Source organism: Corvus moneduloides, chromosome 3, assembly GCF_009650955.1.
Source record: "Corvus moneduloides isolate bCorMon1 chromosome 3, bCorMon1.pri, whole genome shotgun sequence".
NCBI lineage: Eukaryota > Metazoa > Chordata > Aves > Passeriformes > Corvidae > Corvus > Corvus moneduloides.
Window position 1 is genome coordinate 60,559,725 of NC_045478.1, and position 22,967 is coordinate 60,582,691.

The 22,967-nt window shown below is 39.2% G+C and overlaps 1 protein-coding gene across 1 annotated transcript; it reads right to left on the reverse strand.

Moving 5' to 3' along the window:
- Nucleotides 1-452: 452 nt before the first annotated feature.
- LATS1 (large tumor suppressor kinase 1) lies at nt 453-22,542 on the reverse strand. Its single transcript, XM_032101832.1, is given in 10 exon segments — nt 453-4,474; nt 4,476-4,616; nt 5,569-5,675; nt 5,920-6,102; nt 6,797-7,379; nt 12,026-13,554; nt 15,363-15,513; nt 18,081-18,586; nt 21,372-21,570; nt 22,457-22,542. Coding segments are annotated over 8 exon segments (3,420 nt in total). The 5' UTR covers nt 18,432-18,586; nt 21,372-21,570; nt 22,457-22,542; the 3' UTR covers nt 453-4,099.
- Between the last annotated feature and the right edge of the window lie 425 nt (nt 22,543-22,967).

Sequence of the window (22,967 nt, forward strand, 5' to 3'; positions counted from 1 at the left end):
CCACCCACTCACATCCCATCCCCAGGTCAAACACATGCTGTGTGTTCAGTCAGCAAGGGCAAGAAAGCCTCCATTCCTCAACTTCTGGGCACTGACAAACTGGAAACCTGGCACTCCTGCACGAAGAGGATGGATGCTCCAGTGTACCTACTGGGAAAGTCAGCAAAGATGCACATTCTTTTCATATGAACATCAGCAGACTTGGAGATCATGGCCCAAGCCACCACCCCATAACCGTCTAAGAGCCAGATGTACCAAGGGGCATTCAGAGATCACATGCCACACATGTAGCTGGATTGCAGGGATGCAGAGACCTGGCAAAAGGGGATGCCCAGTCATGATTGAGACAAGTAAAGAATACTCAAAAGACCAGTGAATAACTTACTATGGCCATGACATAATGCAAGATTGTTAAGTTTACTAACTAGACACAGAATAAACCAACGATCCGCTTAAGCAGAACTGTGGGATGGTCTATGTATTTAATTGGAGAATCCAAAAGAACTGACAGTCTTATAATACAAAAAAAGACATTATATATACATTATACACACATGGAATAAGTCTATATATATCTATATAGATATATATAAATCAGTAAACTTGAATAGTGCCTTTACCATGAGCATCTTAAGGCATTCAAACATTTTAGTACGACATTGACCCAATTCAGTATCTTTTTGCTTTGGCTGAAATAAAGCAAACAGATTTAAAGGTCTGATCTGAAACACCCACATCATCTGAAACAAAAGCCTAATAGTATCTTCAGTGACAACAGCGTCATCTAAGAACCCACCCACTGCACTGCCTATCAGATGAATAGTATTAAAAGGAGTCTAAATAAATCATTCCCACTCACAGCTTTGCAACAGCGGAAGATAATCAGTCTCAAAGAGACTTTCTAGCCATATATTCTATAGATTCTATTACAAATCAAGGATAGAAAAGATACAGCAAGAGGGCCTGCCCGAGGATAGAATGCCACTGAATATCAAATAGTATTTACAGTACAGTTATAGGATTATAGAACATTTTATAAATACAATTAATATGTATACAAGGGCACATAAAAGAGAAACTTGTTTTCATGCTTTACAAAGTAAAAGTAACCTGAACTAAAACTTACTGCAGAATTCCACAGCTGCTGGCTAGGAGCCTCTGTTCTCCACTGCCTATACAAACCAATCCCCATCATAGGTCACCAGTGAAACACCCATGTTTTAAGCAGCAACTATGAAGAATCTCAATAGACTCTGAATCTGTGTATGAAACATCAAGTTTCAAAACATGGGTATGGCAGAGCGTGCTGGAGAATTGTGACAACATTCACGTGTAACTAACTTTCTCAGAGGAGAACCTGGACCGTAACAAACTGCACTTTTTGCAAGGAAATATATAATACTGCAGCATATAGGTGGCAAAATTCAAACAAGGTACATTACAGCTTCTAATACATTATATTAGAAAATGCCAGAATCATCTACCAAATTCTAAAGATGAGCACTTCTTGTATTTGTTTAAAAAGGCAAAAGAGTATTTAGTATTTCAGTACTTGCACATGTCCTTAAAAGAATCAGTAATTTCCTTTAATAAAAGCAACTGGTTTCACTTTTGAGACCAATAGTGCTTTTACAGGACACTTTCCTATCCTTTTTAAAAATTAATTTTAAATTGCCTAAGATCAGTAATAGTATTTAACAGGAACACACCATTGTATAGTGCAGGCAGAGGAGAGATATACTAAGAAGAACGGCAATTTTAAGAGTCAGTTTAATGAATTGACATTATTTTCTCTGCACACTTCACAAATGGTGAGGCAGGCTTGATTAAATTACCTTTATCCAGTAATATATTATACTTTACTCCAAGACAAGTAGACCAGTTTTACTGGGATACTTACTGTGAGGGAGGATAATCTTTAAAGTTTATTTACATGAAAAGCAATCTTTTGTACATAATATATAAAATGGTGTAGTTATGCACGGCAGCCATTTTACAGTATTTATGCTAAATGAAATTAATTTTAAAAGCTACTCTATTTCAACAGCTGTGGAAAAGGCAGAACAGGAATTGTTTTATTAAGCTGCAAATTCATTTTCATTATAGAAAGCAACTAACTACTTGTTTGAGAAAACAACTTCTCATAACCACCTTCTAACCATTACAAACACTTCACAGTAGAGGGGTGAACTTCCACAAACATTTTCTTCTGTGACAATGTTTAAGAAGTTTCCTCACTGCTAACCTGCTGCAGTTCCTCCATTATGTCAATATAAATCATTTTTGGACCACACTAGAAACTGGATCACTCAAATGACCACACTTACAGGAAGGGAAACTCCAAATGCTAACCAACAAGCACCTCCTCTGCTGATCCAGTATTGAGGACAGTACTACAGACAGTTGCACTGGCACAAAGAGAGACACTGGACTGGAGCACAGAAAGAGAACAAATGGCCATGAGCAAACAAACCAGCTTGGTGAGAAAAGTAAACTAGTAACTGATGCTTGCTGCAAGAACAGCTATGAACATCAGTTTCATGATGTTTAGACAGTTGCAATGCCAGTGCAATGGCACAAATAATAATTTAGGAAAGCAGTAATGCTTACACACATGTTATTATATTATCCATTGGAATTCAATTCCAAGGAAGAAGAAATGTTTCGAAAGACATGAACTTTACTAAAAATAGTGCATTTTTTTTTACCACTGTGTTAATTTTAGGAAAAAGAAGGATAGAGACAAAAACATAATTCTTTCTGCCTCTCAACTCTAACTCCTGGTCTTGTCTTGGTGAAGCTGCTTAGAGCGACACTCCCATCCCTGCTCCATGTAACCTCAACAGGCTCAGTACCGTCCCACCATGAGACTCTAGGAGATACCTGATCATCTACTGCTGGAAATTATGCCAACAGTAATGCAGAAGGCAGCAGGCACAGCTCTAAGTTCCTAATTCTGTTCTGAACCAGGCTGTGAAAGAGCATTGAAACTGTACTGCCAGCTCAGACAGATCCCATGTACAGCCTTTCTCCTCACTGCCTGTGTAACCAGGTGGAAAACTGTTCCAGCCAAGGGAAATGGGTCTCCACAACAAGTCTCAAAAGTCATAATTTATAATCTTTTCCCATTACTATCTCAAATTTATCATAAAGACACTATTCTAAAATTCATTTTTCAAACTAAAAATTCCACCTAAAGCAGCACTGTACACACTTTACAGTTTGGTTGTAGTCAGAAAATTAAACTAGATTTCAGAAAGTGTTGTTTCTAAAGCTTCTTTTCCTCTTACATCTATAGGAGAACTGATGACAGGAGACAAATTGCTTCCGAGTGAGCAGTCCTGCTTTGAGAGTACCACTCACATGCTACAGTGTTACTAATATCAAATCCAATTACTATTTAATAAAATACTAGTTCTAATGCTTTATCATCTTACGATCATACTATAGCCAGGACTGACACTTGTTTCAAAGCTGAGAACTAGGCCACTCCCACAGCAGCTGGAAACGTTTCACCAGATAGGTGGCTGTTTTTCCAACACTGTGAATAATAACGCTAAATACAGTGAGAAGTGAGGGTACAGCAGCCTTTTTTTTTTTTTCTCTCCAGAAATGTATCAGAGAACTTTATTAGTGTAAAGTAGGTTTTATATTTGGTCAATGCATGGAAAAACTGTGATTAAAAATTCTGAAGCAGAGATTTGTTCTCTAAAATTATTCAATATATGTACAAATAGATACCAGGCATCATCTTAGGGAAAAGAAAAAAAAAAAATCACTATTTCCTATTTTGAGTACTTAGAGTACAGCGGACCAATAACAATATTCAAGTGATACTTTTTTTACCTAACATCAAACCTCTTCTAAATTAAACAATTAACATTCCTGGAATAAATTAATTTTTGAGAAGGATTTCCCTGTATTCTGGGGAAACAAAATGTACAAAAAAGGGAAAGTGAAGACATAATTTTTTAGCGTTTAAAAAAAAGTGTGCATGTATTTACCCTAGCAATCTTCTTTCAATTCTCTTAAAGGAAGAGACTTTTCAAAAGCTATAGCTGCAAAATTGATTATTTCATTTTTGACCTTTATTCCTCTACTAAACATAAACCAGATCACGACTCTGAACTCCTCTACCTGCCTGTTCATCATCATCATCATCATCTGACTGCTGTTCTGAGTTTTGGGAACTACCATACTCATACTCAATCGGCTTTGGATTGTTGTATGGGTAGCCATTGTCATCAAAAAACCTTCGGAAGGTAAACTCATAAAAAGCATGTTCAGGATGTTTTCCATTTTTGTACCACCCATTAAGGGTATCATTTCTGTTCCCCTCCTTATCATCATCACTCCACAATTTATCTGGATCAACAGGATCAAAGTTTGATGTGTCCGTAGGATGAGCAATTTTGGGAATGTAGAAAGCAGACTGTCGCCGTAGATCGCTTGAAAAATCAATTGTTTTGAAAAAATGGATGAGCTTTTATTTCATCTGCACCGTTTTTGCCTAAACGATCTTCTGGCCCTCGGCAGAGTTTAATAATAAGGTCAGAGGCCTCTGGAGTCAATTTAGCCTGAGGCGGAATATGAAGTGCAGTTTGCCAGTTGATAACCTTAAAAGCAAAAAGATGTGTTATTTATTTATAATTTCATAAAAAGGAAACAACACATTAGAAAAACAAAATAAAACAAATGACCACAAAGAAATAATTCAATACATCTAAGGTTTTTCACAGTAGAGGGGAAAACATGAAACTGCTCTTTCAGAAACACAAGGAATGTTTTGTCTGGAAATCTGGCAAAATCCAGGTAAAGTTCATTCACATTCCAAATCTGAACTAGTCTGGTATGGACTACCCCTGCTATAAAATCCAGCACCTGGAACCTGAGATTAGGCACATGATTTACAATCCTAGAAAGGTGAGGGAGATGAATTATATGATGTACTGTAAAGACTAAGAGATTTCAAGTTTCAAAAAAAAAAAAAATCAATACTGCACTACTTTTGAACCAACTGAATGCAATTTTGCAAAATGACACCTGCAGAAGACTGCCTTGATGCTTTCACTGAAACAGCAGGGGCTCAGGAAGGAAAGGACCAAAGGCTCTGAGCTGACAGTAGCCCTGAGCAGGCAGTCATCTGCTGCTCCTCCACATTCCCATGCTAGGCACCTGCAGGTAAATCACCAAAGGAAATCCTCTGCAGGCAAGCAGGCATGGAAGCAAAGTGTTGCTAAAAGAACCCCCAGATACTGGAAGAGGAGAAGAAAAGAAAGTGGAAATAATAACTGGAACAGATACAAAAAGTGAAAGGCTGAGATGTGACATGATTTTTAGTTGGCATGTTCACTGTATGACCAGATAAAATTATGAATGTGATTCTAGAAATTCCTTTATAAGTTAAGTGCACCTCCACAGTAACATAAAGTTTAAAATCTCCATAGTTTGTAACACGCTTGAATAGGCAGTGCTCTCAAACATCACCTTTGTTTCCATTACAAATTAGAAAGACTATGTAAACGTCAAGCCTTTTTAAGACTGTTAATACCAGACATCTAAAGTTACCTTCATTTGTGTTTCTAGTGGTGTTTGTGCCAGGAATGGAGGCTGCCCCACTAGCATCTCAAAGAGAATTACTCCAACACTCCACCAGTCACACAACTGTGTGTAACCTGAAATAAAGTTCAAATAAGGTAGTCAAGCCTTCGTATAATTTTAATCTTGAATTTCTAAGAATAAAAAACTTCACAAAAGAGTTCTCTTCAATACTTATGTAAGATTTCCATATTAACAACTATTTATTATTTGTTAAAATATCCTGTCTTGGGAAAAGCGGCGGTGTAAGAAAGGTGAAGCAGAACACCCGAGTACCAGTTACTTCGCAGCGAGACTGCGGTACAAAAATGCATTCATCACCTGTTCGTAACAACACTTCTGGTGCAATGTAGTTGGGTGTGCCCACCAGGGAATGGGCCAGGCAGCGCTGGTGCTGCCGCGCAGCCCTGCGCTCCAGCGGCTTCAGCCGATCCCCGCACCTGCAGTTCGCTGGGTCACCCCACTCGCTGCTGAAATCCATACTGTCCTGACGGGCATGATCACCTGCCATGGAGTGACAAGGATGGCAAAATTGAGGACGATTACTTTAGTTCTTATCTAATATGAAATTTTCTTTCTCTGTTAACATTTCGTGTTACAAGACAGAGTTTGTTTCAGTTTCAACACTCAACCTGGGAGTTAAAACAGAAATCAACATCAGGATGTTGATTTTTATTTATGATATAAAATACCAACCTCTGAGGACAATTTTTTTAAGCTACTTTTTGACATAACTATGAGAAAATACCAATCTCAACACTTCTCAAGATTTTTCTTAACATAACCACACTGGGGGTACAGGGTGTACATTATTTTTACACTTACATAAACATAAAACCTCTAACATTTAAATCATCAAAAAATAAAATCACATTTTAAATCTCTATCTTCTCACCAGACTGTGTAACAGTCTGGCCTAAGATATGTGATGTTTTGATAAAAACCAATCAAAAGTAATTTAAAACTTGTTTTTGAAGGTATGTTTTTATTTTTGAAAACTAAAATCAAGTTATCAGATAATCTGTATTTTACCACTCTCAAAACTTTTTTGCTCCAACTTCTTCTTCAGCTGTTGTTTCAAGTAATGAAGTAGAATTTTTAAAAGCCTACTTAAACCTTCTCATAAAGGAAACGGCACAGTCATCTTTCTATCATTTATCACTTAATTCCTTGTAAAGAATACTTGTATTTCTCTTACCGCTCTGGTAGTATTTTGAATCATGGGTCCATCGAAAACCAGTACAGAGCCCGAAGTCAGTCAATTTGATATGACCATCACGGTCTATCAAGATATTGTCAGGTTTAATATCTCTGTGGATGAAGCCCATTTTATGAACACTCTCAACTGCGCATGTCAGTTCTGCTGTGTAGAACCGTGCCAGATTTTCTGGAAAGACACCCATTCTAATTAGGAGACTCATCATATCACCTCCTGGAATGTAGTCCATTACAAAGTACAAATTGTCCTTATCTTGGAATGAATAGTACAGGCGAACCACCCATTCATTATCAGCTTCGGCAAGGATATCCCGCTCAGCTTTAACATGAGCAACTTGATTTCTAAGCAAGACATCTTTTTTCCTCAGAGTCTTTGTTGCATATAGAGCATTAGTATCCACTTTTCTTGCTAGGCAAACTTCTCCAAATGCACCAACTCCCAGGGTTTTAATTTTTACAAACATTGACTTGTCCATTTTAGCTCTTCTTAGCCGAATGTAATTTGACTCTTTCTGGCACAACATTTTCCTCATTTGATCCCGGGCTTCTGGTGACAATCCAACCTGTGCAGCAAACAGAGTTAAATCTGAAGAGTGAACAGTACTCTTAATTCTTCGTGATCTTCTCATAATTAATTACAAGGCTTAGGCAAAGCAAACCAAATACTTATACGCAGGACAAGAAATAATACTTAAAGGGGTTTGGTTTTGTTTTAATTTACACATTAGGATTCTATGGAAACATATAGGAGTGATAAAAAACTGAAATGTGATCATTTTCAACAGCAAAATGCACAAGGTGCCATGCACCAGGAGGATCTTGAGAAGGGACTACTATATTCTTAAGAAATGTAATTTACAAATTACTGATAAAAACCACTTCAAATAATACTATCTGAGTAACAGTGTGCATCAGCTCTCTCCCCAATTCTCTTTACAGGGTTAAAGAAAGCCAAGACACCTCTAGGAGCTGTAAGTTGCTGAGGGCTAAGGAGCTGCCACAGGAAAGACAGACTAGCTGGAGCAGAAGTCACTGAACTGACCATGCTCTAGAATTCCAGCTGCAGGAGGGAGTATGCATTCCTTCTCACTCTCACACTTCCACATGTAGCTACCCAAAACAGATCCTACTGGCACTGCTTCCTACTGCCTGCCCACACCAAGCCAGTGCCTCCACCACAAGCCTGGGCCTGATATTCCCTCTTATCACACAACCCACCCCTTTCTAACAGGACTTTGCTCACACTCTCACCACTGCTCTCCACTCCACATACCAAGCAGCTGAGCAGAGTACTTTCTTTTGAAGTGGCTCGCTCCTCCCCACAGTATCTTTTCTTGGCTCCCATCTGTGTACAAACCCCTATCTTGACTGAACATCCCTGGTGTTTCAGCCAATGCCACCAACATTCTGACAGCTGAAACACTCACAGGCCACATGCAACTCACCACCTACAGCGTGGACACCCTTATCCACAAGAACCACGTTGATCATTCTCATTGTACCCCAACATGGGTGCTTCCTGGTGTATTTTTGCTGGTTTCAATTCCCTTAGAGTCCCATTCTATTTTGGTGCCATTTTTCTTGGCAAATTTCATGGCCTGGAAATAGAATAACCCTTCTTTTTTTGTTTTAATGTGAATACAATCTGTCTTCAATTTTCTGTATTTTTTCTCTGTGACACTATCGCCACACAGCTTGATGTTCAGTCCTGGTTTTCTGACAGCACTTTCAAATTACTATATGCTCCCTTTCTCACAGCATCTCAATTATTTTATCTGCCTACCTGGCTTGAAATCACCATCCCACAGCAATGATTTCCAAGTTCAACCTGTAGCACATTTCCTTATTTTTTAATGGACATGTTGATCATAAACTCAAACATGGCCACACTGAATCCCTGCAAACATCACAACTGTACTCAAGCACTATTCTAAAAGCTTTCCATTTCTTATTGTCACATCATAGCAATTCTTGATACTAAATCTTGCTGCTTCCATATCTTTAAAGCTTAAATATCTGAGATACTGTCTGCACAGCAGTACTCAGGACCATCAATAGGACTAAGTAACTAAGTCTAGACCTGTATAGACTGTATGTTAATAGACAACTTCGGCCTTGCCTGACTTCCAAGATAACTTGAAACAAAATATAATAGATGTGACTGAGAAAAAAAGGTGAGAGAAAGTATCAGTTAGATATCATTCAGTATCTTAAAAATGCTTTTACAAGTTACTATATGTCACCTAGTAAGGAAAATAGCGTTAGAACACAGTAAATTTCTTACAGGCATCATAGCAAAAATGGATCTAAAGGAGATGCAATTAGGAAAATGCATACAAAATGCAAACAAACTTCACAAGGAATACAAATTTGGTAAGACTTAAATGGAGAAGGCTGTCTCAAATTTGTAGACAAAATTTTTTGTGGACCTCAGGCAGTAGTTAGGACTGGGTAGCAGTAGTTTCAAGACTGGTGTGGGAAATAGGTTCAACTACCTATTCTGAACCAAAAAATTGTCTTACTGTGGGAATATCTGTGTACTGTATTCCAAGACAGAAACATCTTAATTTTTCTGTGAATGAACAGGCTTAAGGCACACTTCAACGGAGAAGGAAGGATTTTTTAAAGACTTACAAATGTCAAGAAGACAACTGAAGACCTGTTCAAATAATGGTGGGGTCACCTTCTCAAAGCCCACCTGAACCCTAAAGTCTGCCTCAGTACAGACCAACTTGCCACAACCTGAACTTCACCCATTATTGACAAAGGTAGCAATGAATAAAACATAGATGGCAACAATCCCCTAGGAATGAGACTCAATACAGTAATTAATCACTGCAGGACATACAGAGAAGAGTCTCTAAAACCCTCGTAGCTTTGCTTTCTTCTACTTGCTCTCTATCTCTTACATGCTAACAGTTTTATTGTAAAAGACTAGCCCAAGTACTGCAATTTGTCATCTCTTCCCTCAATCCACCTTCATTTTTCCCTATGTCATCCACTAAACCAAATGCTAATGACAAACCTTCTCTCTGAATTGCTGTATTTTCCCTAGAACTCTCCTTAGCTTCAGCATTTACCAAAAATTAACAAGCTGTCAGCTGCACAAACTTTTCTGCATATATGTATCTCCGATTATTTCTACAAAAATGCCAGACACCAGAGTGTTGCTCCTCACTTGCTCTCTATCATCACACAATTTGCTCTCGTTTTGCTCCTTCCTCATCTCGCTCTGCCTTAAAGGATGACTTCAGTTTCTCTTTGCAAGAAAGACACCTATTATAACTCTTGGCCAAATTCACACATCTAAAGCAAACGTTTTTGAGACTACTAGGAAACTTGACAGCATAGAAATATGTCACATGTTAGAAATACAGCATCCTGTGAAAGTAGGTATCGTCATAGGGAGGCATTCTGGGGTTTTTTTCTTCCAAAATTCAAAGGGGAGAAAAGAAGGAATTCAAAACTTGCTTAATCTTCTTAAAACTTTCTGAAAATAAACAATGAGTGCGTTTTCCTTTCTCCTCCTCATGAAGACCCAAAATACACTTTATTGTTGTGGCATTCCTCTCCTATGCGCTTATGAAAAAGGAGAGGTCTGCTGAAGCATAATATCCCATCTTCCACCCTTCAGCCTGTAATTAACATCCCAGCTTTAAATCTAGCATAAACTATTAAAAATCTAGCATAAACATTATAAACATTATAAAATACCCCTACTTAAGGGGCTTTAAACGCACAAGAAAAATATCAAGAAAAGTTGTATCAGTGCTTTCATATAAGTAATAGCTATTCTGAGATACTACAGAACACAACACAGTAAGAAGGGAAAGTGAAGTTTGCAAATCAACATTAATTGTAATCTTACATTTAAGTACTCAAAAATAGCCAAAATAAATTCATGCGTAATTTTGATGCAGGATTGCATGCAAAGCCCTCTAAAAAGGGATCATGCTATTCTTAAGAAACACTGTTGCTTCAGAATCTTACTTGTCTACACAGGGATGGAGGCTACAGTGTTCAGGAAAGCTTCCCGCACCTTAACAGTTTAAATCAGCTGTTAGTGAAGTGAAAAAGGAAAGAGAGAAGACTAAGAATAAAGATCTAGTAAGAGTTCCAGGATGAAATCTTGCTAACATTTACATATTCATGATTAAACAAACACTAACAAAAGACTACAGCTTACAGTAAGAATTTTCAGAGTAAGAAAACAGATTTAAAAAACAGCATGTCAAGAAAGTGGCATAAGCCAAATACATCCTCTCATAGAATAAATAAAAAGGTACATCATACTTATGTCAAACTTTCAACTGCAATTGTTAAGAAATATATATATATGTGACACATCTCAATTTCACCTTTCTGTAAATCTTCGTTTCACTACTTCTCAGTATTTTCTCTTTTGAAATGACATATGCCTATGTCAGCTCCAGTTTTTACCCTTTTGATTTGGTTTAATAGAATGCTGAAATACCAGAAATAGACCACTGACTCCATGCAGGCAGAAAACAGTTGATTTCATATGTATTTGTTTCATAATTATGCCCTTCAATTGCTCTTGTTTAAACAGATACATTTACAGCATGGATTACAAAATAATTACACAAAAAATAGCATGTCTCTTTCACTCTTAAAAAAACCCCCTCGAATAACCTTTAAATTTTTTTTTTTTTTTAACTTAAAAAAATTATCCCTACTGGTAACAAACTGCAGAATGTAAAAAATATCACTGGGTGACTATACTAGTGCACTAACCAGCCTGCCACTTGTCACCATTTTACTTGTATCTGCACTATGCATTTAAAAAAAAAAAGAAACATTTTTTAAAACCATTAAAATATTGCATATAACTCAAAAATCAGGATTAAATAGAACCCATAACAAAAAGCTATGAGTCATGTAGCTACATCTCAGTTCATGCAACAATTATTCTGCTTCTGCTGCCTTACTGTATGTAGGCCATACAAATTACATTTAGACGTGCAAAAAACTTAATTGAAAATCAATTTCTAAGAAGAAAATTAAATAGGTAAACAAGACAAGGAAGTAACTTGCCACATAAATACTAAGATTAAAAATAGACTTCAATACCACAGTGTACCAAAATGTTCTACTTATCTGTGCTATTTAATTCTACAATTAAGACATATCTCATAAAATTAATACAGGAACAGTTTAGCCATAGATTTAGAAAGAAGGAAGAGTTTACCCGCATCATTTCATTCTCTAGCTGTTTTTTCCGATGCAAACGCTGCTGATGTGACTTGAGTATATTCTCCACATGCTGTTCCATGAAGAATTTAAAGGCTTGAGGGGAATAACTTTGAATGCGCGACTCTCTTCTTTCCTCATCTTTCTTGTTTTTTCTAACAGGAACAGGTGAGGTTGTAATTTGTTTCTTTTCTTTATCTGTTGAATCAACACATTCGTAATTCTTTTCATTCTCATCCTCCCTGGATAAAGGAGGTGGCTCCTCCTTGTTGAGCTTGGGTCCTGCCTCATACAGATTGACAGAAGGATTCTGATGTAACAAGTGTTTCGGGTAAGGTGGTGGGGGACCCTGGTAATTTGGAGCCTCCGCAACAGGAGACATAACTGCCATGTTTGTAGAGGGACTGTCGGAGAAGGGAATGGTCTGAACAGTCTGCACGGGCTGTGGCATCCAAGAAGGGTGAGTGGGTGCCAAGGCAGTCTGCAGCTCTGGTTTCAACACTCGCATGCTTTTCACTGGTTGCTGAATGGGAGCTGGCGTTATGGCTGTCACTGTGGTGGCTGAAGGCTGGGAGCTGCCAGAGTGACTCTGCCTGCTGCCGTGATGATTGTTGAAAGAGTTTGACCGCATGGGAACACTGGGCTGCCATGTAGGCATGTCGTGCCCATTGCCCGGCGATGACTGCGGCTGCACAGGAGAAGGCTGTGACCAGGACGCAGGTATTCCAGCTACATTTGTGTTGTAAAGTTCAAGGTTGTGACTATTTCTGTTTGGCACCATTATTGCCTGAGGAAGATTCCCGTTGGTGTATGCTGAAGGAGGAGCAGATCCTCCTGCCTGCATCTGTAGTGCTGTGGGACTCTGCCTGTTAGTTGATTCATTTGGGTATGGGGGTGGCTGGCGACTCACTGAATTCCCGGACACCACATTCTGGTGAACTATGAATTCTGCCTGACAATTGCCATTTTGCATTCCAGCTCTTCCTGAGGGAAAACTAAACTTGCTGTTGGCAGAACTCTGCATGATTATTGGTTGCCTGCCAATGGGGACAGCACTCATGCCTCTCTGACCCTGTGTGGATGAATTCATAGGAGGAGGATTCATAGGTGGAGGTGGATAACCATCCTGCCACGCTCCTGGTGGCACTGGAGAAATACGGGAGATCACATATTCCATGTTTCCAGAGTACCGCTTTGTTTGAGAATTTGGCTCCCAGGAAGGAGGTGGAGGAGTAGTTCCCCTTGGAGGGGGTGTCTGCCCCCGAGGAGGTGGAGGAGGAGGAGTGACACTCCTTATCTGTGGTAGAGGTGGGGGATTCACTCTTTGTCCATTGCCAGGATGAGCCTGAGCAAATGCCGCAATGCCGGATCCAGATAACGGCCTTCCTACATCAGGCTGGGAGCTGGGACTTTCTGAGCGATAAACAACCCCCTCTCCCAGGGAAGGGCCGTGCCGCTGAGGAACCAAGGACTCCTTAGAACCCTTCCAGCTCTGCTTGCGGTTAACTGGCTGCTGGACAGCCCCTGCTTCCACGAGAAGAAAACACAGCATTTACATTATTAGAACTTATTCCTATTTACTGCTTTGAATATTTCGTTCTGCATTAATTACTACAGAAACAGGACTTGAATTCTCTGACACAATATAATCCACTGTACTTCACATGAAAACTTTCTCTAGTAATACACAGCACTGCATGGTAATAGACTCAGTGCACATATAAGAGAAAAAAAAAATTGAAACTATATAATACTAGAAAGTGATTTTTTAGAAATCACCCTCCTGAAAATACATTTTGTTTCAGTAAAAATGCAAAATTTAATTGAAAAAATGGTAATATGCAGAATTATTAGGCACACAACATATTTTTAATCACATGTACAAGAAATTCTCAGAATGTCCAGCACAAATGCAAAAAAAGTAACAGCATGGAAAAAAATGTTATGTTGCTATCCCTTCCAGTTAACACTTGCAAAACACTGAGTGCTCTTAAACTATTATAAATTTAACTGAATGCCGTAAAATCAAGGCTTGCACACTTGTATGCATACAGATCATCCAGACCTTGTTTATATTCCCCTGTATGCAGAAATTTGACTAACTACTTCAATTTTAAAAGTTGTGTCTTTTTGAGTAAAAGTGTTATAGATAGAGAGGCAAGAATTAAAACTGTAGCAAATTCAAAACTTACAGAGCAAAACCCTGTTAGATATTTACTTCACAGATGCTATTTTGCATCATATAAACAAAATATACAAGGAACTGATAGTGCAAGCAGTCTTACTGTGGTTTTTACAATGTTAACACTAAGATATGTCTAAACACATACAGTAGTCTAGCTGCTGAAAATCACTCTATCCTCACTAAAAAAATGTGTTAATTACTATATATTCTGCAAGTAACAATGAATTTTGTCTAAATGGTGGAATTTACTATGAACTTCACACAAGCAACCACTAATCCTGCTTACAGACTAAAGAAAAAATAACACTATTCTTTGCTACTCCTGGCCTAATATTTTTCTCCTACCTATACTGCTAATTTAAAATCTAACTCCAGTGCTAGCAGCTCAGCACCCAACTTTAGTCAAATAAAAGTTCAGTATTTCTGATGCATTTTAAAGTTACCCTTTGTTTTGGTGTATGCTACTGAAAAGAAGACATCAAGTTGCATTAAAAATGTGGTAGTATCTGTTAAGAAAGAAATAATAGCAAGAGGCAAAATTCTGACTCTGCTAGTAAAGACATAGTCTGTCCTCTAACGCCTCTAAGAACATGAAGCCTGCCTTAAAAACTATACAAACAAAACCTGGAACCAAGCAGGAAATTAAGCTGAGAGGGATCCTGAAACGTAACACCCTAAAATACAAATATTGTGGTTGTATGACATATAAATACACACACATATATATACAAAAATACACATACAGCGCGCTGTTGTGTGGGAGTGTGTGTGAAGAGAGACAAAAAATTAAAACAAGAATTCAGCATTTATTTCTAAATGGCACCTGACACAGAACAAAATACAGGCACCACATCAACAAGGGACAAGAATTATCAAAACGAGATCTGAATGCCATTCCTTGTATAAAATATTTATGCACAGTAATAAAACCATGCAGTTATAAAACAATGCTTAAGAAATTCATGTAAAATGGACCTAACTTTCGGAAGGATTACGTTAGATGTTAAAAATGCTGTTTTTAAAAGCAAAAATCCTGTATCTCAGCATCTGTGTTCCACTGTAAGCACGTGAAGGCAAAATTTACTATGTTCTATTTATCTCCTATAAGAATACACTCAGTGAGTTACTGTGTCACCATGGAGACACCTACCTGGTGGCTTCATACCTGCGTTTACAGGTCTTGCTGCTGCTGTAACCATCTGTTCCCGGCGAGGATCCTGGTAGCTCATTTTACTTATAAATTCAATGGCAGCTTCTATACTACGGTTGTTCGTTTGTCTAAGAGCTTGTACAACCATATCCTAAAGAGAAAATTATATACAAAAATAATTTACAAGAAAATCACAGAAAATACCAAAAAATCATGGTTATTTAGCCAAATATCCTCCACTAATTTTACCAAAGTACAAAGTATCAATTTCTCTCAATTGTTTTAAAACGAATTTTAAAATGTCTTCTCCAGAAGAGATCATGCAAAACAGTACAGCAGTCTCAATGTTCAGGAAAAAAGTTAACTTGTTGAAGCACTGTAGTTTGATGTGAATCATGTCACCTTGCTATTCATACAACAGCTTAGTCATACAAGCATTTTTTACTGCAGTGCATTACCCAGCTAACAGGTTACATGATGACCAGACGTCCCTTCCAACCCAAGTTATTCTACAAAAGATATAAATAAATATAGATAGCCTAATGTGAAATTTGGATCTTTTTAGTTCAAAAATTCCTCCTGATGAATACAACATTACCAGCAGAAACTCTTTATTACTTCTGTCGTAGATTTAGGCTCTGTGTTCTTAGAGATCCAAACGCAAGTTTTGATCTGATGGACAAGCCCATCTCAGTCAATGGAAAATGTATTATGGGCCAGTGGCTTTTCCACTGGCTTGAATGAAATAAGGTCAAGCAACCGAGGCAGAATTCCAGAGATGATGCTCTCCCATTTATATTGAATGAGATCTGTACAGCTGACCCAACAATTTTGAGACAAATCAACAGCATAGCTCCCTATAGCTAAAGCACACTCTTTTTAATGATTTGTTATGGCCATATTTTGCAGCATCAAAGCAATCACTTCAGTTCACAGGATGTTTGAACTGTTAGGCAAACTACAAACATATGACAGCATTCACCTCCTACTCAAAACAATAGGACACCAAAGAGGGCACAGAAGGGAAGCTGTCAGTACCAACTTCAAATTCAGAGCCACATTTCTACTTTCATCATTTTTAACACTCAAACATACAAAATTACATACAACCTTCAGAAACAGTAATTATATTAAGTGAACAAAGCAGAACCTTAAAAAAGGATTTTAAAATTAAAAAAAAAACCATAAAGTTGTTGCAATCTTTACAGACCAGCTGATACAATAAAAAGCAGATACAGTATTTTCAGCTCAAAAATTTGGTTACCTATGTGATATGAAGTATTCAATGCCTTAAAGAGTTATCACCTTACGCAGAACATATGTACTAACACCATAGTAAGCAAACAAGATTTTCCATAAGCTATTTAGGATAAAAAAACCCCAAACACAATGAACATCATTCTACCCTGATTATTATACACACACACACATATATATATATATATAAAAAACTATCTATATACACACATCTGATATCTGTTCCACTTTAACCATTAATTCTACCTACTACCTGAGGGATGGGGGGAAATAACAAGAATGTTTGTTATATTTAATTTGAAAAAAAAAAAAAAAAAATAAATTCAATACGTTTTGAAACTTCCCAACCAAGAAAAATGCTTTCCTCCTTCAGCTGTATCTGTTCCTAGTGGCATATGTGGATGAGTGCCATATGGGTTTTTGTGGTGACACAACTGCAGGTTAACACATGGCAGAAAGGACTTATGCTGGCACTGTGCTTGAAAAAAGCCCCATATAATCACAAGTGTCATGGGAATTCGCAGTTGTATCCAAGAACAAACGGCAGGAGCAAAAGGCTTCAAGATACGAAGGATCCAACAAAAATACCAACTTAAGACACCTTTCTAGTTTATTATCCAGCCACGTACCAAAAACTTCAGTTTGCAAAACCAGCTGCAGGTTCAATCTGTAAAAATGGACCTGCGAACCAATCTACTTTGAAAAAACAAATGCTAAGGGAAAGCCAGCTGGTAGTTTTGGAGAAGCTCACTCTTGGTAGAGGTAGATCTCTCTGTAAATACCAAAAGCATCACAGACAGCAGAACTCATGAGCTGGTCACTACTGCAAGCAGTGCATGCCTGTAAAGTTAATCCCTGTTCTGGTACTGTGCCTTTTTCCTTTGGAAAGATGAGTGGTTTGTTAGCTCTTTTGTAAACCTGTTTTGTACCCAGGTTTACAAAGAAGGCATGAAAACAAACGTGATTTACTTTGACGTGCAGGTCCTGGTATAAACACAGGAGCTGTAAGTGTATTCCTTTTTCATTCCTGGAAACCACATTTCAGATTAATTTCCAAAATAATTGGTATTGCCTTTCAATTTAGAACAGCCATATTGTATCTACCTATTTTAATTGAGCACAATCCAAAATTGCTATGAGTATCAGAGGCAAAATCCATGTTATAGGGAGTCCAGTCCTCTCTGCCTAAAATTATATAAATAATTAAAACAACCTACCACATAAGAACAACCTGGACAAGATGTTTAAAAAAAACAAAGCCAAGTCTCTCTAAATCCTTCTAGTCCTCTTCTACATCCCCCACTATTACTGGTTTCATGTCCTAATCAGAAACCTACCAGATTTTGAAGGAGCTTTTTGCTTATCATGCTGTTCAAACATTCCCTCACCAACACCCCCTCCAACATGCACTAATAGTTTATAGCTAGCAGAACACCAAATCTTCAAAATAATACACTTCACCTCATCAAAGCCAGCAGCTTGTAAGTCTTGCAGCATTTGTCGATTAACTTCTGATGTTCCTTTGACAGCTGAGGTTGCTTCATTTGCAAAAGGCAGAAGTGAGTTTCTTATCTCCTGCAAAACCTTATGATATGTTACAAATTTGGGGGGATTTCGGCCTTGTCTAGGATCTTCAGATAACATTTTGCCCATGCTGTGATCAGCTTTAGCAGCATCTGAGGGTTTAGGCAAATTCCTGAGGCTCTCTCGTATTTCCTGTAGCATCTGCTGGCTGCTGCCAGTATAGCTACTGGCAGGAAAAGTTTTAGGCCTCATTTGTCTATAACCTTCTGGCTTCTCACTTCTCTTCATGAAAACATGTATATATGCAACCTCCACCAAGGACTCGCGCACACCAGAATTCAAGGAAGACTGGCTGATGTCAGAACTTGTGAAAGCAGCGGCTGTTCACCGTGAAAACTTGGTTCTTGTAGCGCTGGAGTTTGTCACAAGCCAAAACTGCTATTCTGTTAACAAAACCAAACCAAAAAAAAAAAAAATCACATTAAACAGAGCAGTAAAATAATTCACAATGTAGCACTGGTGGCAGTGAAATGTTCACATGCAGTTCTGCCTTCACAGACACTAAAAGCATGCTAAGCAAATTCTTCAGGCAGTCTTTACTCTACCTAATTTACAAACTACGTTGGGTTTTTAACTGTCTGTTAACAACAAATGTTTTAGGTGCCTCAAGTCTAAACAGTCCTGAATTGCAAAGGATGTGGACAGAGTGGAAAGCAACTCCTCTGTGTGGCAGAAAAAGCTTTCAAGAGCAGACGTGAACCACTGGTTTGTGCTACCCACGCACTGCTTCCTTCCCTCCCCTCTCTCCTGTGTCCACTTGTCACCCGCGTTCTCTCCATCAACACCTTTATAGCCAGAAGAGCCAACTCTACTACCCAGTTAGCCAGGATATGGGCCAAATAACCTCGCTGTTCAATGATTCTGACATCAAGCTCCACAAAAAGAGGGAAGTGAGAAGTAGATCAGTAAGAGCATGTAATTACAGTGATTTTATCCATTCTCTAGCAGTCAAATATGTAAAAAGTAAACACTTGCCTAGCTCATCACATACAACTTATGATTTCCTTGTACATCTGCCACTTGAATCTCTTTAAGGGTTCAGATTCAGAGGCTGTCACAGTCTCTTAGCTCAAGTCTCCTTGAACCAGTCTTTGTCAATGGTTAATTAATTTTAAAATTTATTTTACACAAGGGAAGATGAGAGCAGGAAGAGAATCAAAGAAAATTTAATCAGTTTTTTTTTTTTACTGTAAAATTGTTCACCAACTCAAGCATCAAATTCGCTGAGAGCATAGCTATGACATTTGGTAAGGGAAACGGAATTTTCTGCCAAAAGCCAAATAAAAAACGTTTGCATTTTGAAGGCGCTGACTCATCAGGGAAAGAGCCCTGTGTCTGCAGAGAACTCAAATCTCTGTGTCCAGGCTGGGCATTAGTACTGCAACTGCCATGGCAAAGAATAAAGCAACCACAGTGAAACACTGAAGAAATTGCAGAGCATTTGCCTCTTTAGAATACTATGAAATAAAACTTTTTCAGTCTCTACTGCTTCACAGAGGAAGCTCGGTTACTAAGACAGTGCAAGATAAACTAAATGTTTCAGCACTGTCTTTCCCTCACAGGCAATAAAAATGGTGAAGCTCAACTAACATTGTTCCTTTACTACTGTGTTGCTAAGTGCTTCTCATATTAGACATAAATTAAACAAGTATATAAGTTTTACAGTCTACAAAAAAGTCACTCTTTCTTCATTCAGGTTTCACTTCTATAATACTCGCACTGCCACAAACCAATTAGTGACTCAGCAATTGAGGAAGAATATGACAAGTTAATAGGAAAAAGAACTCTCTAAAACACATGGAAATTATATGAAAGAAATACTTGTGCTACCTGAACAAAACCTGAAAGCTGGGAAGTAATACATAAATGAGGACTGCGAAAAGAAACACAAAGGACATCCACTTAATCCCATTCTCCTAGGAAAACCATTTTAGAAATAACAGAATTTCCCTTAGAAACTATCTAAATCTTAATGGGTATAACTGCACCCACAAGCTTTCTTTGCACTGTGATAGGCTTGAAACCTTAAATGAGTGTAGTTGGGTAGTTATATATATTTTTTAATGCAGTCTGATAGCATGTAATTCTTCAGTGCTCACTGAATAAGAAAAAGATCATCACACATAAGAGTGCATTTTAATAGTTAACAGTGAAATTTTGCTCAAAGTATTAAGAAATCCAGAAATCAACAGAAAGTACAGCATGAGAGCAATAAAATGTAATTTAATTTTGGCCACTTTCAAAATAATTTTCCAAACATGCCATATTTAAGACCACATCGAAAATACTTTGTGGAAAACTTTTTTCAAAGAAAATAAAGCGAAAACTTGACAAAATACCCATAAGCTTTTAACAAATTCCAAAGGCCTGGAATTCAGCAGAAAACAAGGGGTTTGTACCTACATATTTTACAAATTGCATCTCATATTTCAGTATTTGCTTTACGGTTACCTCAGGTAGCTGAGATAGACAAATTTAACACCCCTAAAACAAATCAAAGTTAAATTAACAGGACACTTAAATTATAAATCAGGAGCAATCTTGGAAAATAAAGCTGCACTCTCCCTTCAATTTTTAGCAGCAGCTTAGGTTTAGAAGTGTAAACCAGCCACTCCACTGATCTCCCACCACTTACAAAGACAGCACAACTGTTTGTAAGGCCAAACAGCACGAACCAAGCTAAGGAACTTACCCAAATAAATAACTTTTTTTGGTGGGTTGTTCCTTTTGGCAGCATTTAATTCTCGGAAAACAAATCTAATTAGTCCTCCAGAAAGCAGGAACTACTACAGTTCACCTTGCTTTATACATGAATCTCAAAATTGTCACCTCTACTTAAGAGACATTTGCACACATTTCAAAGGAAGAAAGTGTTGACTGCTGAGTAAGAAATGTATCTCAATTTTGTACTTCTAACTAGCAAACACCAACTGTATCCAAGGGAACTGATGTCTATTCCCCCTTGTAGTTTTGTGTCCTTTAATGATCTGTTTGTTAATACAGCTGTTTCTGCTGATTAAATTCTCTTCTCTAAAGGAGTTGAATAAAATAATCTTTTACTTCCTTTCAAAATCTGGGAATACAGTATTTTCTTCTACAGGTCAAACTGTAAGGGAAAAAAACCCACCTTGTCTTTTTAACATTATAATCATGAAAGATTGGACTTACATAAATAAGTGCTTGAATGAAAACTCAGAAGTGTTCAAGGCCAGGCTGGATGAGGCTTGGTGCAACCTGGTCTAGTGGGAAGTGTTCCTGCCCATGGCAGGAGGTTGGAACCAGATGATCTCTCAGGTCCCTTAAAACCCAAACCAGTCTGTGATTCTCTGAAGGGCAACACACAACTGTCAATGAATCCCACGATTTTCTGAGGAAAAAAATACAGAGCTTTGTAACGTAACTCTAATATTCCTTATAAAAATACTTTCAATGCTCGTATTTCCAACTGAGTACTGAGCATCACATATAAATCTATTTATGTACCCTCTGTCATGTACTTATTCTAACAGCTTATTTTACACATAAACAGAATGCTTCACTGCTAGGGATAAAGAAAGTAACAGAGACTTTGCAAATCCTAAAATTAAGTTTGTAGGGACTTGGTTCAGACCAACTAAAGGAAGCTCTTCTGTCAGGTAACAAGTCATTGAGCTGCAACAGCAATTTCCCAAAGGATGCATTTCCAATGCTAAAAGTTTCCATAGGATGAGGAGAAAAATGGACCCTGAAATTAGCACATAGAACTACATACGGTCAGAGAAGCAAGAGCTGGAAAGAACCGGAGGCCAGCTGAACACTAGGAACATTGTGCATTCACTCGGTTTGTTTCCATTCTTACGCTCTGCTATGTCCTTTAGCAGAATACAGCTCTTCTACGTACGCATGTATTCCCGGGAGCAGCAGGACTTATTTCAGGCGCACCTCGGAGCGAGCTTCACGGCTAAGAACAGCACGCCAGCCTCTGAGCACCAAAACCCCACTGCGCTGGCTCAGGCCGGCACCGAATCCTGCAGGACAGCAGGACCCAGCCTCCCAAGGACCACGCAGGCCAGGAGGGTTCCACCGCCGGGAGGAGTATCCCGAACGCACCCCACTGGGACACCTGCGCTTCTGTCGCCCCGCCGGCCCGAGGCGTGACCTGAGGTCGCTCCTGCCACGGCCGCGTCCCGCAGAGGGCCCAGGACCGCCGGGCCGAGCCGGACCGGGCCCGTTGCCGCCCGACCCCCCTGCGGCCCCCGCACGGCGAACTCTACCTGCGGCGAGAAGGCGGCGATAACGCCCCGGGCGCTCTGAGCTCGGCCCCGCCCGCGCGGCGCCGACCGGCCGCGGCTCTTCCCTCCCTTCCTTCCTTCTTCCCTCCCTCCGCCCCTCGGCGATGCCGCCAGCGCCCGCTCGGTCCCTCCGCCAGCGCCCGCCGCCGCCTCGGGCCGCTCAGTTCGGCGCCGCCATTTTGTCGGTGTCCCCGCCGCGGAGCCGCCCGGATATGGGCAGATCCCGGCCTGCCTCGCGCGGCTCCGGCCGCTCCCGGATGGAGCTGCGGCGGCTCCCGCCCGCCCCGGCGGGGAGCGGCAGCGCCCTGTAACCCCTGCGAGCCCGTGCGGGGCAGCAGCACATGCACAGCACCGGCGGCAGGCACGGCTTGCTTCTCCCGGGCCAGTGCCGAGCACCACAGACAAATTCCGATCTTCTGATCTTCTTTTAATGAGGGCAGAAAGCTCCGCCGAGCCTCGTGATCCAGCTGATGCCCGAGCGATGGACTCGTTA